The following is a 15,830-nucleotide window of genomic DNA, read 5'->3' as shown; positions in this document are numbered from 1 at the left end:
AAAAAAAAAAAAAAAAAAGGGAAATAAGTCATGCTAAATCGAGTGTAGTACTTAATGCTAAGGGCCAAATAAAATTATTTTTTACCTTGATAATTAGTTCTTGATCAGATATATATTCGACGGATCATGACAGCCATTTTTTTTCGTCTTTCCTTCCATAAGCATATTATCATTAATGTTCCAATCATAATTGTCGCAGAACTTGAGACAGCTACATTTTCTGATTAAGACGTATGCCATGCATGTTCTGTGGCTAGCAGCAACTCAAGATTAATATTAGGGTATAGGACACCAGATGAAAGTACTACTACCGTTGCAGGACAACCTCGTCCGTGCCGGCGAAGTCCGATGAAATAGATTTTTTTGTTTTGTTTTGTTTTTCCATAAAAAATCCTATTTTTCGTATATATGTTCTCCTCGATATATATTATATATAATATATATACATATATATATATGTATCTATCATTGATTTTTATTTTTTAAATATGTCAGATTTTTTTTAGTAATTATATTATAATAACTATGAGCTATGATAGAATTGCATTTTGTAATTACTGACTTAGTAATGATATTAAAAAAATAATCAAGACCGATGTATGCTAATTAAAACAAAATACATTTTTATTAATTATTTATAAACTCTTATATTGAATGATATCTCATGGATTGTCAATATATGAGGAGTTTGATACATTTTCTTATAAATATATATATGAGCTCCGTATATAATTAATTTAAATGTATTTAAACAAATTAATATCACACTACTTGATACAAAAAAATGATAATCAAACAAATATATTCGGTGTACACTTTCGCGTGTGTTTAATGTGTATGCATGCTTGCATATATATACATACATTATACATGTAACATTTCGCTTTCACATTGAAGAAAAGGCACTGAAATACAAAAACGAAAGTGAGTATTAATAAATTGTCGCATTTTGGAGGATATTTCAGCGTCAAAGGTCCACAGGTATCTGCACCGATCGAGTTGGCTGATTCCACCCTTGCACCATTCAACTATTTCGAACCAAATTGAAGATATTATTTAGGTTTATATGATAAGTCCTAGTTTGTTTTGGAGTAACTGATCACTGATCAGAGTAGAACGGGTTTACACTTTTTTCCTTGAGATTTGAGGCTGGAGTGTAAGATATGTTTATTGACAGAGTTTTCGAAAAGTTCTAAAAAAAAATTTTTAGTAGACTTTAAAACTTATATCAGAGTTTTAATAAGATATTATAAACTTCATTTTAAAATTTTATTGCTTACTAGAAAATTTAAAAATTATTTTGACCTATTTAAGCTCTTTTATAACTATGATCTTGTACAACATTTTTATTTTTTTTTTATTTTTTAAACATGTTGTAGCCATTATAATGTATCATTAAAAGTAGATATAAAAATAATGGAGAAATGTCTTTTACATGGTAAGTACTTATCACAATATAAGTGAAGATCTTGACAACCATCTCCCTTTCGATTATAGTTCTGCATATATTTTCTGTGCCATTATGGAATGAACAGCTAGAAGCCTTAAAGAATACAGAAGCTTACGCTGCTAATTTGTCTGTTTAACTAATGAGTTAATTTTAGAAATCTAATTAATTAGTTGAGCACATTAGCATATATAGTATTTAGGAAAGCGTCTAATTTGCACAATTTTTAAAGTACATCCGTGAATCGTATAAATTTTTAGCTTATACATATGCCACTACAAGAAAATTAGGAAAAATTCTATGTGTTACCCACGCATTTTAAAAGTGTCAAAAATGTGTAGGCAAAATCGTGTAGAGAAAAGTCTTTACCTACACATTTTTTTTATGTGTAGGCAAAGAGTACTATTTACCCACACAAAAATGTGTAAGTAACAAGTCACAAAAAATGTAAGAGTTTTGCTTTGAAATCTAACGTGGCGGATGATGTGGATTATGATGTGGCAATCCACATGGTTGACATTTGCTGATTAGGATGCTTATGTGGCAAAACTTATTGAGTAGAATGCTTACATGGCAATCCACATGGCACAACCACATTAGAGGTTTGTTGACTTGGCGGCTGACGTGGCCAAACACGTGCACTGATGTGTACTCCTTTGATATTGCACACGTGTCATGCCACATGCTCATATAGCGTTGATGTGGCTCTGACATGTCAATGATGTGTCGTGACTTGGTGGATTGATGTGTTGGTAAAGATTCTTTTGTGTAGGTAAAAGTATTGTTAATTTTCATTTTGTTCTAAAATTATGTGTGGATATTATTGTTTTAAATGTCTAGGTGATGATAAAAACTGTGTGGGTAAACATTTTAAAAGTGTAGGTAAAGTTTTTTATTATTAAAAAATATATATGTATATATATACATACATATATGGACTTGTTTTCAATGGTTACGTTTCTATCAGTAGTGACTATTAAATATAAAAATTTAATAACGTGGCGTAATAAAAATTCAGTTTCATTAATTGTTATTAATTTTGTAGTCAACTATCTAATTTATTACAACCGTTAGATAAATATCTTACGACCAAAATAACAATACCTATTGATGGATAAATATTCGGGTAACCATTAAAACCACACTCATATATATATATATATTGAAAAAATAGGAAAAAATATGTTGATATAGTTAAAAAAAAAAAAACCAAAGTTTAAAAATATAGTCACCTATGAATAAAAGAAACATCTAATTGTACCTTTTTCCAGCAAAAATTACTTTTGCATATTGAAGTAAAATAAATAAATAATAAAAACTAAAGAAATTTTACTAATTTACTTTATCCAACTATTAGCAGTTACTAGTATTTAGAATGAATCCACCTACCTATACCGAAATGCTATATCCAATAGTGATAAAATACTACCCAAGTCATTAATGCTAGTTGGCGACATATGTGACTTATTTAGGGTTTCATTGCTCTAAAATGGATCCTTAGCTAATAGTGCCGTAAAAGAGCTAACTATTGGTCTTAGTTTGATAAATGGTACTTATAGAACTTTGATTGTACAAGATAAAATTACTTTACTCGATATATTCTATAAGTCCTTTCTAAGTGGAAAGTAATAAGAAAAATGTCACTTGCAAACAGGAACCTTACAAACATATATCACAAGCAAATAGTGCATCTTAAAAAGCCAATATATAATAATCACTCACTGGCTCAAGACTGTTCAGTTGGAATTGAACGACTTACAATTCTACTTTTTTTTTTTTTTTTTTAACCCAACAAAGGGTTGGTTAATTAATTATTTTGGAGCCATGTGTGGTCCAATATTATTGCTAGGTGTGACAAGTTGTTTGGATTGCGAATTCATGGGGTCCCTACCCAACTAAGCCCTCCCTTTGATTTCCCTTTTCTTCCATACCCAAAGAATTCATCATCACCTCTCCATTTGCCTCTTTCGTTATAAATGAGTGGGCTATGAGGTCAAAGAATTCAAGAATTGATGTCCCAAATTCTCCCTATTAAAACCCTTCTCTTCTCATCTCCCCCTAAAACTCTAGCCTTATGAGCTCTAGACATATATACCTTCTTGTTTTTGGTTTGGGGTTTTAGCTATAACAATATTTCCCAAATATTTGTGGCAATTTGGAGAGAAGACAAGATGTGCGTTGAGCAAGATGGAGAAGCAGGGCACGTGCATTACTAACTCTAATAACCATTCTCAATTTTCCTTTCTCTCTCTTTTTCTCCTCTCTGATGTGTGAACGAAAATGGGTGCGAGCTAAAACACCCGAAAAACTTTACCAACTGAAACTTTAGTTGATCTCTTGGTTTTCTTCTTAATATAGTTCTTCTTCTTCAAAAAGAAACAAAACAAAAAAACAAAACAAAACAAAACAAAAAAAGTTATATTAGTTTATTTTGTTAATTTCCAGTAGTAGTGAGTTAGTTTTTCATGTGCCCGTCTTCGCCATCATGACCAACTACATCTCTCACCCTTGATTAATATGCAAAGAGAGATCTTGCTAAGCGATCTTGTCGATTGAGAGTTTATTGCATGGAGACAATTCACATCAAGAATGGTGAAGCTTCGTTTTCAGGTGGGGTAACTTTTTTTCTTCTTTTTATCTTCATCACTATCCATAATCACAGAAAACTTTTTTTTTTCCCCTTAATATGTCTATTTCCTGTAATTTTCGTAGGAAAAATCTTTCATATGTATGTATTACAATTATGTGTTTTCTGATTCTACTCCTAAATCTCCAAATTTTGGCCAGGATAATATCGGAACATTTTTATCATTACATAATCGTCATGGAGATTTATGAAGTACTAGGATATATTCTTATTAATTGGAAAGGGATAACGATTAAGAAAATTAAACGCAGTACTTGTCAAAACAGAGTTTATAGGACTACTTTTCAACACTACTTAACGGCATGGTTTGCAGTTGATCATTTGTTATCTGATCTTGTACTGTACGTGTCGTCTTCAAATACACAACATGATCTGATCAACAGTATCTGTAACATGATCATCATGAGGTCCGTACGATCATATCCAGCCGTTAACTTTGATTCCTCTACTCCAGGCACTCTCTCTCTCTCTCTCTCTCTATCTATCTATCTTTCTCTCTCTAACTTGTTTTGACTCAGTAGACATAAGATAATGCATGAAGAATTAATTCTACTACTTCTAGGAGTCATTTAATATATAATTAGTACGTGTGTTTGTGTGTTGTTTTGTCTTAATCTTTTCTATTCAGAATTTAACATATGTTGATTGATATTTTGTAAAAATAATATTGTATATTGTAGCTTTACTCATTTGCAGAAACCAGCAAATTCACATTTCGTATGAACGTTTTGGAGTTTACTAAAACATGTGTACCATTTAGTAACATAAACCATCGACACACTGATCTCTCTCTCTCTCCCTCTCTCTCTCGATATCATGTGTACCATGTAAACAAAATGATAAATTTCGTTTCAGAGAACTTTATCTTTAAAAAGTATAATAACTTTTACCAATCTTGACATGTAAAGCAAGAACTCATAATGAGATGTCTGAGTCTCACCATCTCTCTCTCTCTCTCTCTCTCTCTCTCTCTCTCTCTCTCTCATAATGTGTGTCGTATTTATATTATCAATATATTTTGTGTGTATTTGTTTAATAATCTCATCTTGAGTTTGGGTGTCAAATAAAATTCATAAAAAGCTCTTTGAGACTGCTGGCTCCCCAAGGAGATGACTGAAAACACGAAAAAAAAAAAAACACACACACACACACACATACACGATCAAAAACTATGCCCGACGAAGTTTAAGTGAAGTAAGATTAGTTATTATTTGTCCTTTTCAATTTTTTTTTTTTTATCTTCTTCCTTTTCAATGTTATAATACTAGTATCATCATGACTTTTTTTTTTTTTTTTCTGCTGTGACTTTGTATATGGGTTGAAGTTGAAGAATCTTCTCAGCTTGAAAGCAACTATAAGTGGGGAGGTGTACGTGTCGAGAAAACCAAGGCATGGTTTTGCAGAAGAGTTATGACTGACTGAGTACAGATGATCAACAACAACGTTACCATGAAATGGTACCACCTCCCATCATAAAAGAGACGATTGGTACCACCTCTGATCAGGAGATAGTACATGACTATAACTCCCAACTGTTGTCTCTATTCCATTGCTAGGTAAACGGCACTTCCTTCTCACCCACGTATGTGTGACACTGGATACAACATGTCCTTTCACTACAAACGGTAATTTTCTTCTCACCCCAACCAAAAAAAGAAAACAATTTTACAGATTTCGCTAAAAGAAATGCTGAAGACCGTAATTCTAAACCTGACTTCACTGTAAGATGAAGTTCCAATCTCCTCATCCCAAATTCATAAAAATAAAAAAAAAATAAAAAAGAAAGGAAAAAAAACGCATGCCGCTGGTAAATACCTCCAATCACAGAAAGCTCCTTTCTTCTTTCTCTTGTAATTATTAATATGCATTTTTTTCCTGGAAAAATAGGAGTGGACATGGATTAATGCTCTCTAATATTAATGCTAGTAGTATATATGAAGGGCTTTCACAAAAGGGGTACAGTACATAACAGTTCTTTAGCATTCTGGTTTAGTAGTTAGGACTGAAGTTGACCCGAGTATCACTGCCCCACCACAACATTTAACCTGCAATATTTACTTTAAAAAATTTTTTAAAAAAATCCACAAAAAGAAATACACCTGCACGATTCTCTAGTGTTCTTTCAACACTCATAAAAAATATTGTTCATATTATTATGTGGGCAAAGCTGCAAATTTACTGCAGAAAAGCCCTATTCAAACTGACAAATTAGTTTCATGGAAAAAGGAAAAGGCAATGAAGAAAAGACAAACAACCAATCTTATCTTTCGATGCTGCTGTGATTTCATTGAAAAAAGTATAACGCTGATCAGTTTTCTTATTTTATTTCTTTGAGTAAAGACGATCAGTTTTAATCACACACAAGATAAAACGCTAGAAAACAATTCAAGTCTCGATTAAGCCACCTTAACATTACTTTGTATTTGCCATTAGAGGAGATCTTTGGACGTGAAAGTTTTTATACATTAATGAGAAATTGAGACACGACCTTTGCTGTCACCGACACAATGAGGAAATGAAATTAATTGATTCCATTTTCAAATGAGAAAGACAAGAAGAAGCGAAATATATGACAAATAATTAAGAAGCACACATCTTCTCAACGCCAAACTGAACAAGGAAATCTTGGAAAATGGTCCCCAGCCCCCGCCCCCACTAACAAAGACAACAAAGGGAAAAAAAAAAAAAAAAAAAAAAAAAAAAAAAAAAAAAAAGAAAGAAAGAAAGAAAGAAGTATGGCATCCTGAATTAAGTTGTCTGTTATTGCCCCCCGCCCCACTAACAAAGACAACAAAGGAAAGGGCAAAAAAAAAAAAAAAGAAGCATGGCATCCTGAATTTAAGTTGTCTGTTATTGTGTATTTATGTTTAAAAATGAGGCCGACTAGTAATAGTTCCATAACAGCAATTTGCTGTTTTCTCAGGATTTTGAGCAGTTAAGATGTATAGTGATCTGTAATATAAACTGAACTTGTGGAAAGTAGACAGCAGAGGCTGTTTATTGCATCAAAGGAAGGACCACTTGTAGACGAGCATTAAAAAGTTTCTGATTCTTCAGAATATAATTTACAAGTCAGGGTGCTGTATTCTACAAATAATGGAAAAATTATTTGGCCACTATGAAAAAAAAAAAAAAAAAAAATGATTCCATAGGCAGAGATGGAGCCACATGCAGTCGTAGGTAGCGGGTTGCCCCACCTGATTTTTTTTTCTTTCTTTTAAGTTTATATGTGAAATGTGATTAATTTTGCAGTTCACTCCCACCACAAAATTTTGAAATTTTATGGTTGCACCACCTTATAACATGAGGAATCTCTCCCTTATCATACTCAAAGTCTATTGAGTTCAACTAAAATAAAAATAGTTACTTAAATTTCCTACCTACCTACCAACTCATAAAATAAAATTCTGAGTGTCTTTTATTCTTGCAGCAAATTCACTAGAGTATAATTGAGTATATGCCAAGACAATCTTCTGTCTGTGTGTGTCATCGTCACCTATTTTATTTTTCATAACACAACACACATGAGTAACATGCAAAACATAAAGTATTTAAAGGACCAACATTACAGATCATCTAATCAAATAGATTTTTGGGGAAAAAAATTAACAACATAAAGTAAAGTAACACCAGAGATGGGTCCATATATGAGAGTAAAAGGAGCGAGGGAATTTTCAGGGATAGGGTTGTATGGTTTACAGCATGAAAAATTGTCTCATGTTACCTAACAATTTAATAGGATATGGACCTCAAGAAAGGAGGTAGCTATAGTGGAATCCAACACAGTGGTGGGTAACAACATGTTCTTCTTAAAGAGAAATGTGGTGCTTTCTTAAGCTCATCATGAGGCAAAGATAGAAACCTTGATTACCCTTTATAGCGACAATTTGCGATGGTGAATCAATGAGTCTGCATGAAAGCCCGCATCAAACCATCCCTTGATACCCAAGTGCCATTCCTTATTTCCTAAAATGACAGCTCCAAGAGGGAAAAAATTCCCAAATGCCAACGGTATCGGTAACGGGAGATTTGTTCCTCCTGTGTGTCTCCATTTTTGTTTGGCTGATCGAAACAGAGCACATGCTTGAGCAGTGAACAAAAATGTGACAAGTTACTCATTTTCACATGGTTGTTAGAAAAGGTGGAAAGTTGGAAACCCGTCCTTCAAGTTGTCCGAATTAGTCATTCTCAAAGTCATTTCAAAGTCCATTAAACTGCAAGTTGGATTTTAGCATTCTTTTATAGCCCATCAAGCCTCATTCTTTTACGGCCCACCAAGCCTCAATGTTCAGGCCTCCCAATTAGAACCTTGAGTCCTATAATAAAAAATTGTTGCATAAAGGAAATGTTCCATTCTATCAACCTTACAATAAGAGAGTTTCCACTGGGTTCACCAGGCTGGACCAAATGGCCTCTGGTAAAGTAAGTTCGGATCCAGAGCTAAGTAGCAATGCGTCCCAAGCCCTTGCCCCTGGCGCCACATTCTTGCCAACCATCTTCCCCAGCATTTCCGATGCTTTACAATCCAATCCCCTTCGACACAGACCAAATATGATCTCATCATACATTGAGCAACGACGACATAATAACTTATCCAACATTTCTTCCATCAAGCCACACGCCTCAACAATTTCACCTTTACCAAGTAGAACATCAAGCATAATTATATACGTTTGCAAATAGTCCTCAAAACCCTTCAAGCTCATTTCAGCCACAAGCTCCTTCGCTCGACCGAACTCCCCATTCTTACACAACGCCCTCAAAATCAGATTGTAGGTAATCAAATTAGGCTTGCACCCCAGTTCTTCCATCCGGAGAATCGTATCGAGAGCTCCATCCACGTCATTTTGCTTGCACAAGCCATTTATATATGCATTGTAAGTATAAACATCTGGAACCAAACCCAACACAAGCATTTCATCGAACATCTCATCTGCCTTACTGTATTCACCTTCGGCAACAATCCCATGTAAAACCATGGTATAACATACAACATCAGGCTTCATTCCATCAGCTTTCATCTGACCCAAAATATCCAAAGCCTCCAAACCTCTTTTTTCCCTCACCAAAATCCTAATAACTTTTGAATAATCCCCCATACGGGGACAAAACCCCATTTTCTCCATTTTTTGCAACAATTCCAAAACATCAAAACCAGCTAAATCTAATTCCTTGTTTTTACCACACAAAAATGACAATATCAAAGAACAAATCCTCGCATCTATATCATACCCATCACTAATCATACAATCAAGAATCTCGATAGCATAACCCACTTTTCCAATTTTACACAAAGCAGTAATCAATATCCGAAAACTCGCTTCTTCGAGCCTGATATTCATATCCCGGCTCTTAATCAAAACCTCCGGGACAAATCTCAAGCCCTCATTTCTCCGACAAAGCACGTACAACAAAGAATTGAGCGAGTACGAAGAAGGAACACACCTGAACTTGGGAATTCTCCAGAAAATATCAATAGCATCTTCGATTCGATCCAAGAAACCGTAGAATCCGATAATCTGGGCGAAGAAGTACTCTGGGGTTTCGAATTTCTCGACGAATTCGATTCGATCGAGAACCGAATGGATGTGGTCGAATTGCGAGGTCTTGATTAAGGTTTTGAGGACGAAGTGGTAGGCTTCGGGTGTGGGATTACAGTCGTAAGAATTGAAGGAATTGAGGAGAAGAGAGAGAAGACGATTGGGATTCTCATTCTGGTGTCGTTTTAGGGTTTGCAGTGCTTGGGTTTGGTTGAAGGTTTCGTGCCATTTGGTTTTGTAAGGCGAAATTGGGAACTCTCTGTGTTTTCTGAGGAATTTGTTGGTCAGAGAAAAGGGTCGTATGACCATTTTTGAGAGAGCTTGGACAAGGAAAGTCTAATGTAAAATCATGGATTGAAGGCTCAAAGTTTTGTGAAATGCAAGTGCATTCATTCTCTGAAGACAATCTTGTCTCTTGCTGTCCATGATTGTCTGAACAACAGAAAGAGTAATGTCTCTCTGATTGGAGGGAAAACTGGAATTTTAATGGGTAAATTGGATGAATGGTTCTTAAATTTTTTAAAAAGTGACAGTTGGATCTTAAATTTTGTTTTTACGAAATAAATTTTAAACTATTTAAAAGAGTAATATTTTTTGTCAGATGTCGTTCAAATAGTAACCACACAATACACATTTGAGTTTTTCTTACAAAATGTGATTTTTATGTAAAAGATTTGAGGGTTGTAGATAAAACATGCAAGTACAGATCTGGTCTGGGCTGGTCTTGTATAGAAAGCTAAGATGGTGACTTGGATGTTATAGACACCTATGTGTTTTGGAATCTTCATGAACCTTCTCCAACGACAGAGACGATACAGATAGGGAACGGGGAGAGAGAGCGCGATAAAATGTACCTAAAATCTCCCAACACGTGATTTTATACACATTTCGAAAACATGGTCACGTGATATCTCACGTGCACTGTGCCGTTATTTTTTAATAGCATTTGACAGAAAGAACTACGCGATAAAATGTACCTAAAATCTCCCAACACGTGATTTTATACACATTTTGAAAACATGGTCACGTGATATCTCACGTGCACTGTGCGTTATTTTTTAATAGCATTTGACAGAAAGAACTATATTGCACCCTTTTAAATAGTTTAGGGTTCGTTTTATCTATAAAAAAAAATTTGAGGACCAAACTGTCACATTTTAAAGAGTTTGATGATTATTCGTGCAATTTACCCAATTTCAATTATCATGATCAGCTTGTATTAAAAAAAAATTTACTTTGTTACTTGTGTCAACATGTCCCTTAAACTTTAAAATGTACATGTTGTGTCCCCTGAATTTTGTCACTTGTATCAACATGCTCTCTGAGGTTAACTCCATTAAGTGTTTTAACAAAAATGCATATAAACACACCATGAATTTTGTCACTTGTGTCATTATGTCCCTTGAATTTTAAAATGTACATGTTTTGCCCCTCGAAGTATGATATGTCTCTAACTTTTCTCTCTCAATCTTGGTTCTAACAGTTTTTTAAACAAAAATGTTGATATGACTATTAAATTGTTAATTATCCATGATATTTGACCATTAAAATTTGTTAAGTTAATGAGTTTCTTAAGGTTTGTGTTGATTTTTTTTAAATGTCCAATAAAATAAATGACCTAAACACATTTAGATTTAGAAATACTACATATGTATAAAGCATAAACATGTTTTATATCGAACACTTCTATCTAGGTGAAATATTAAGAAAAAAATAACAAAATTAATTACATTATACGGATTTGCTCCACATTTTTTACCCTATTTATTTCCTCTAATCAACTAATGTTTTGAGAATTTGTGCTTCATTAACTAACATTTTTAGAGGAGAAGGTATTCAATAAACCTCAAATATCATAGATAATAAGCAATGTAATGGTCATATCAACATTTCAGTTTAAAAAACGGATAGAATCAAAATGGAGGAGAAAAAGTTAGAGACATATCATAGTTCGAAGGGCAAAATAGGTACATTTTAAAGTTTATGGAGCATATTGACACAAGTGACAAAGTTCAAGGGACATTTATAAGCATTTCTGTTAAAAAACTTAATAGAGTTAAACCTCAGAGGGCATGTTGATACAAGTGACAAAATTGAGGAGGCACAACATGCACATTTTAAAATTCAAGGGGTGTGTTAACACAAATAACAAAATTTAAGATAAATTTATAAAATTTGTCCATTTATATGAGGAGTTTGAATTTGAATCTAATACTAATCTAATCTCTAAATAGTAGGAATGAACGAAACTAAATAATTATAAGATAAATACAAACTATTTAAATAATATATTGTCCTTAGAAGCTCTAATAAATAATGACCTTTGAGACAAAGACAGTAATAAAAAAATAAAATAAAATAAAATAAAAGTGGTGGTCAATTTTTCTTTTCTTAATTAATATAGCGAGTGATCGTATTGGTCCACTTTTAAGATCCCTATTTCAATAACTTCTCATTCTTTCAAGATTTTGTCATGGGGGCATATACACAACCTAGCGTTCCATTTGTGGCTAATGACCTGCAGCCAGCCTTGAAGGCCATCATCGGGCCTCAATACTGCGCTCCTAATTATCCCGTCGATCTCGCCATCGCCAGAAAGATCTTGGCCATAACAGACGGCAATTTCACCGTCACCGACGTAAATGGCAACATTATGTTCAAGGTGAAAGGAGCCCTTCTTAAGCCTTCGTGACCGTCGGGTCTTGCTTGATGCCGCGGGGAATCCCATTGTGACTCAGACGAAAGGTTTGCTTTACTACTTCATTATATATATATATACATATATATATATATATGTATGTATTAAAATTTTTGCTTGTTATAGGTTCAAGTGTACATACGAACGACTTTTGTTTATCATGTAATACTTACAACGACATAAATACCAAAACCTTTCTACATATAATATATGTGATACGTGCATAGATTGCGATCCCATGAAATTATAGTCGCTTTTGAATTTTGTTATATGGTAAAGTTCCTCATTAAAATATTAATAATTAAACATAATGATCATGATTATACCAGAGTATTTATATATATGTGTGTGTGTGTAAGATCGACGTAATAAATTAAAAATAATAATCAAAGATTACTTTGAGTATTATTTGCAACACGCAATAATTAGCACTGATCAATTTTGTTCTTCAACTAATATGACAAGTTTCTAGCTAGATAAAGTACTGTTTTTAGTTTTCTTCTTATTTTGAAAAATGCCAATTTTTATTCAACCACAACAAAAACAACACAAATATATATATATCAACATCGCGATTGATATAATGAAGAATTTATTGAAATAAAAAAAATCAGTTGATCATAATATCCAGTCCAGTGAACATATAAGTCTATTTTTGTAATGCTAGTACATGCTATATTACTTTCATATAAATATATTTTTTATTTCCTAGAAATTATATAAAAACGCGTTTAGCACTTTTGTTTTGAGTGAAAAATTTATATTGAAATTTAAATTTTTATGAAAGAAAGTGAAAAACATTGTAATAAACATGTTGAATTGCCTAGAAATTATATAAAAACGCGTTTAGCACTTTTGTTTTGAGTGAAAAACTTATATTGAAATTTAAATTTTTATGAAAGAAAGTGAAAAATATTATAGTAAACATGTTGAATTATAATTTAAATTTAAGACTGGGGCGTATTTTTCATCCGAATTAGACTGGATCAATCTTCAATTGTTTTCAGCGTTGAACGATCTTCTTTGATCCAATACAAGACTAAACTTCACGTGTTCTTAGCAAATAACAAAAAAGAAAAAGTCTGTGACTTCAAGGTCAAAGAAAGTTGGTTACAAGTTAGAACGGTTATGTGTCATCTATGCTCTGGAGAATCTTCAACCATCATTGTCCAAGTAAGAAATCTGACTTTTAAGACTTTTATTTTTTTTTAGAGGGATCTATACCAAACTATTAATTCCTATACATTTGTTAATTAGTAACTTTGGATCTCCATAGTTACCATGGCTTTTTTTTTTATTATTTCTCTACGATTCTTGTTTTTTTGTTTTTGTTTTCTTTTGCCAGTGAAACAATTTTTATTTTGGGATTGACTATCATTTGCTATCTAGTATATAGATTGCTTGTAAATTTGTAATATTTCAACTTCACTTTGTAAATTTACTATCTAGTGTAATTATTTCTTTTATTTTAGTTTTACCGATTGGATGTTACACCTTTTTTTTTTTTTTTTTTTTTTTTAGTTTTCGTCATACAAGTGATGATAAATTTTAAAATTTGATGAAGATGACATATACTCATCACGTATGGCATGAAAATTAGAAAGTCATGGAAGTTTTAAAATAAAATTTCATATTTTTATGAGACTATTCATTATTCTACTTCCCTTAAATTTTGAAAACTGATACGTGGAAAAACGATAAATGATCTTTCTTAAAGTATTTCTCATAAATATTGCTTTTTTAAATTAAATAAGTGGGCATTTTCTTAAAACTGATCAATCAGTTATTTACTTAATATTAGTTATTGATTAATGTCAGAAGAAATAAATTAATTAATTAAAAACAGAGGTAACGACCACTTTATGCAATTTCTGTTTTAAAAATGTATTTATTGTTAGGCATAAAAAACTTCCCGAAAAAAAGAAGAAGAAGAAGAAGAAGATTTTAGGAACTAATCAACAAAAAATAATTAAGAACCAAATTATGTTTGGAAAAGACAAATTCATGGTCATCGATTACGCTCTTATAGTAGCACTCATTGTGATTCTTGATGAGATTAATCGTGACGATTGACGAGGCAGAGTAGTAATAGGATGAAATGGGAATTTCTAAAATGCAGTCATTAATACCCTTAACTAACGCGCGTTTTTAAATTAATATTTTTACTTTATTTTTTTGTATTAGGTTTGTTATTTGAAGAATTAGTCATATATCAAAGTTAAAATTATTTGAATATTGGTTATATATCAAATAAAATATTCACCTTAAACACCGAGAGAAAAAAATAAAATAAAAAATATTTAAATTTAGTTTTAAAACATCAATGAAGAAGATTAAGGGGTATTTTAGTAAAAACTTATATTATTTCATTCTATTCTAATGACTAAACAAACATAATAATTGTGATTCTAATTTTAATTCTAATACTCAACCAAACAATAGAATTTAAATAAATCATTTGATTTATTTTTATTCTCATTCTATTATATTCCTATTCCTATTCCTATTCTCACTCCAATCTACCGAACCAAACGTTACCTAATTTCATCTTCTTTCCTCTTTCCACCTTATATATTGTATATATAGCTTGTTAGATGAACGTATTTGCTTATTGATATTTAGTTTGCAGAAAAATATTTGAGAAGGATTTTAATTTTTTTTCAAGTTACTTTAGTCAAATCTTGTTTTAATGTATAAGTAAACAGACATCTTCTACCAATGTGTAAAATCAAAATGAGATTCTCTTTAACAAAAATGATGAAAAATTGAAATAAACTCAATAACATTACAATAGTTGTATAAATAATTCTCTATAATTTTTCTATACCAAATTTCGTTTTAATCTATAATTTTTTTTCTATGACTCAAATATGTATAATATTATTCTACTCTTCTATATGATGTCAAAAACATTTGGAGATAATAATTTTATCCAAAAACTCAATTACTCACGAAAACTCGCCTTAAATGATTTTTTTTTATTTTAAAAAAACCTTGTTTAAATGGATTCAGATTGGAAATGGGTCAAAGTTATAAGGGATAAAGAGGAAAATAGGCCAAGATTTGAGATGAATTAAAATTAATAGGTCAATAGTTTACATAAGTTAATAAATATGTCAAATTACTATTTTCGTCCATAACTTATCTGGTTATGAACCATAACTTGACAAGTTATGACATATTAATTTTTATAACTAAAAATTGACTTATATACTTTCTCAAACTTTTCATATTGACATATTTTCTACTATTTTCCAAGTTATAACTCATCACGGGTCGCGTAGCATGAGCAAATTTAAAAATTCTCAATCATGTTCCTCATTTATCTGTCCCGTGTAATTATATCCTATTTTTAAAGTAATTATACAATGCAAAATATATTACAATATATGTTACAATATATAATATTACTTATAATATAATACATAATATATATATATATATATATATGAAAGTTTAAGCCTACAGTTTCTTTTACTTTTAAATAAAGTTGTATAT

The 15,830-nt window shown here is 31.7% G+C and overlaps 1 protein-coding gene and 1 pseudogene across 1 annotated transcript; one reads left to right on the top strand and one right to left on the bottom strand.

Moving 5' to 3' along the window:
• Positions 1-7,560: 7,560 nt before the first annotated feature.
• On the bottom strand, positions 7,561-10,149 carry LOC21404828 (pentatricopeptide repeat-containing protein At2g38420, mitochondrial). The gene has a single exon (XM_010092806.2). The coding sequence runs from the start codon at positions 9,941-9,943 to the stop codon at positions 8,459-8,461; it is 1,485 nt and encodes a 494-aa protein (XP_010091108.1). The 5' UTR covers positions 9,944-10,149; the 3' UTR covers positions 7,561-8,458.
• A 1,958-nt stretch (positions 10,150-12,107) lies between these two features.
• Positions 12,108-14,405, top strand: LOC21404827 (annotated as a pseudogene).
• The last annotated feature ends 1,425 nt before the right edge of the window (positions 14,406-15,830 follow it).

This window comes from Morus notabilis, unplaced genomic scaffold, assembly GCF_000414095.1.
Source record: "Morus notabilis unplaced genomic scaffold, ASM41409v2 Scaffold442, whole genome shotgun sequence".
Taxonomy (NCBI): Eukaryota; Viridiplantae; Streptophyta; class Magnoliopsida; order Rosales; family Moraceae; genus Morus; species Morus notabilis.
The sequence above is the reverse complement of the archived record's forward strand: the minus strand, read 5'-3'. Positions and strand labels throughout refer to the sequence as shown.

Bases quoted from the DNA above. Each gene is read 5' to 3' on its own strand.
- LOC21404828 (XM_010092806.2), bottom strand. From the start codon at position 9,943: ATGGTCATACGACCCTTTTCTCTGACCAACAAATTCCTCAGAAAACAC.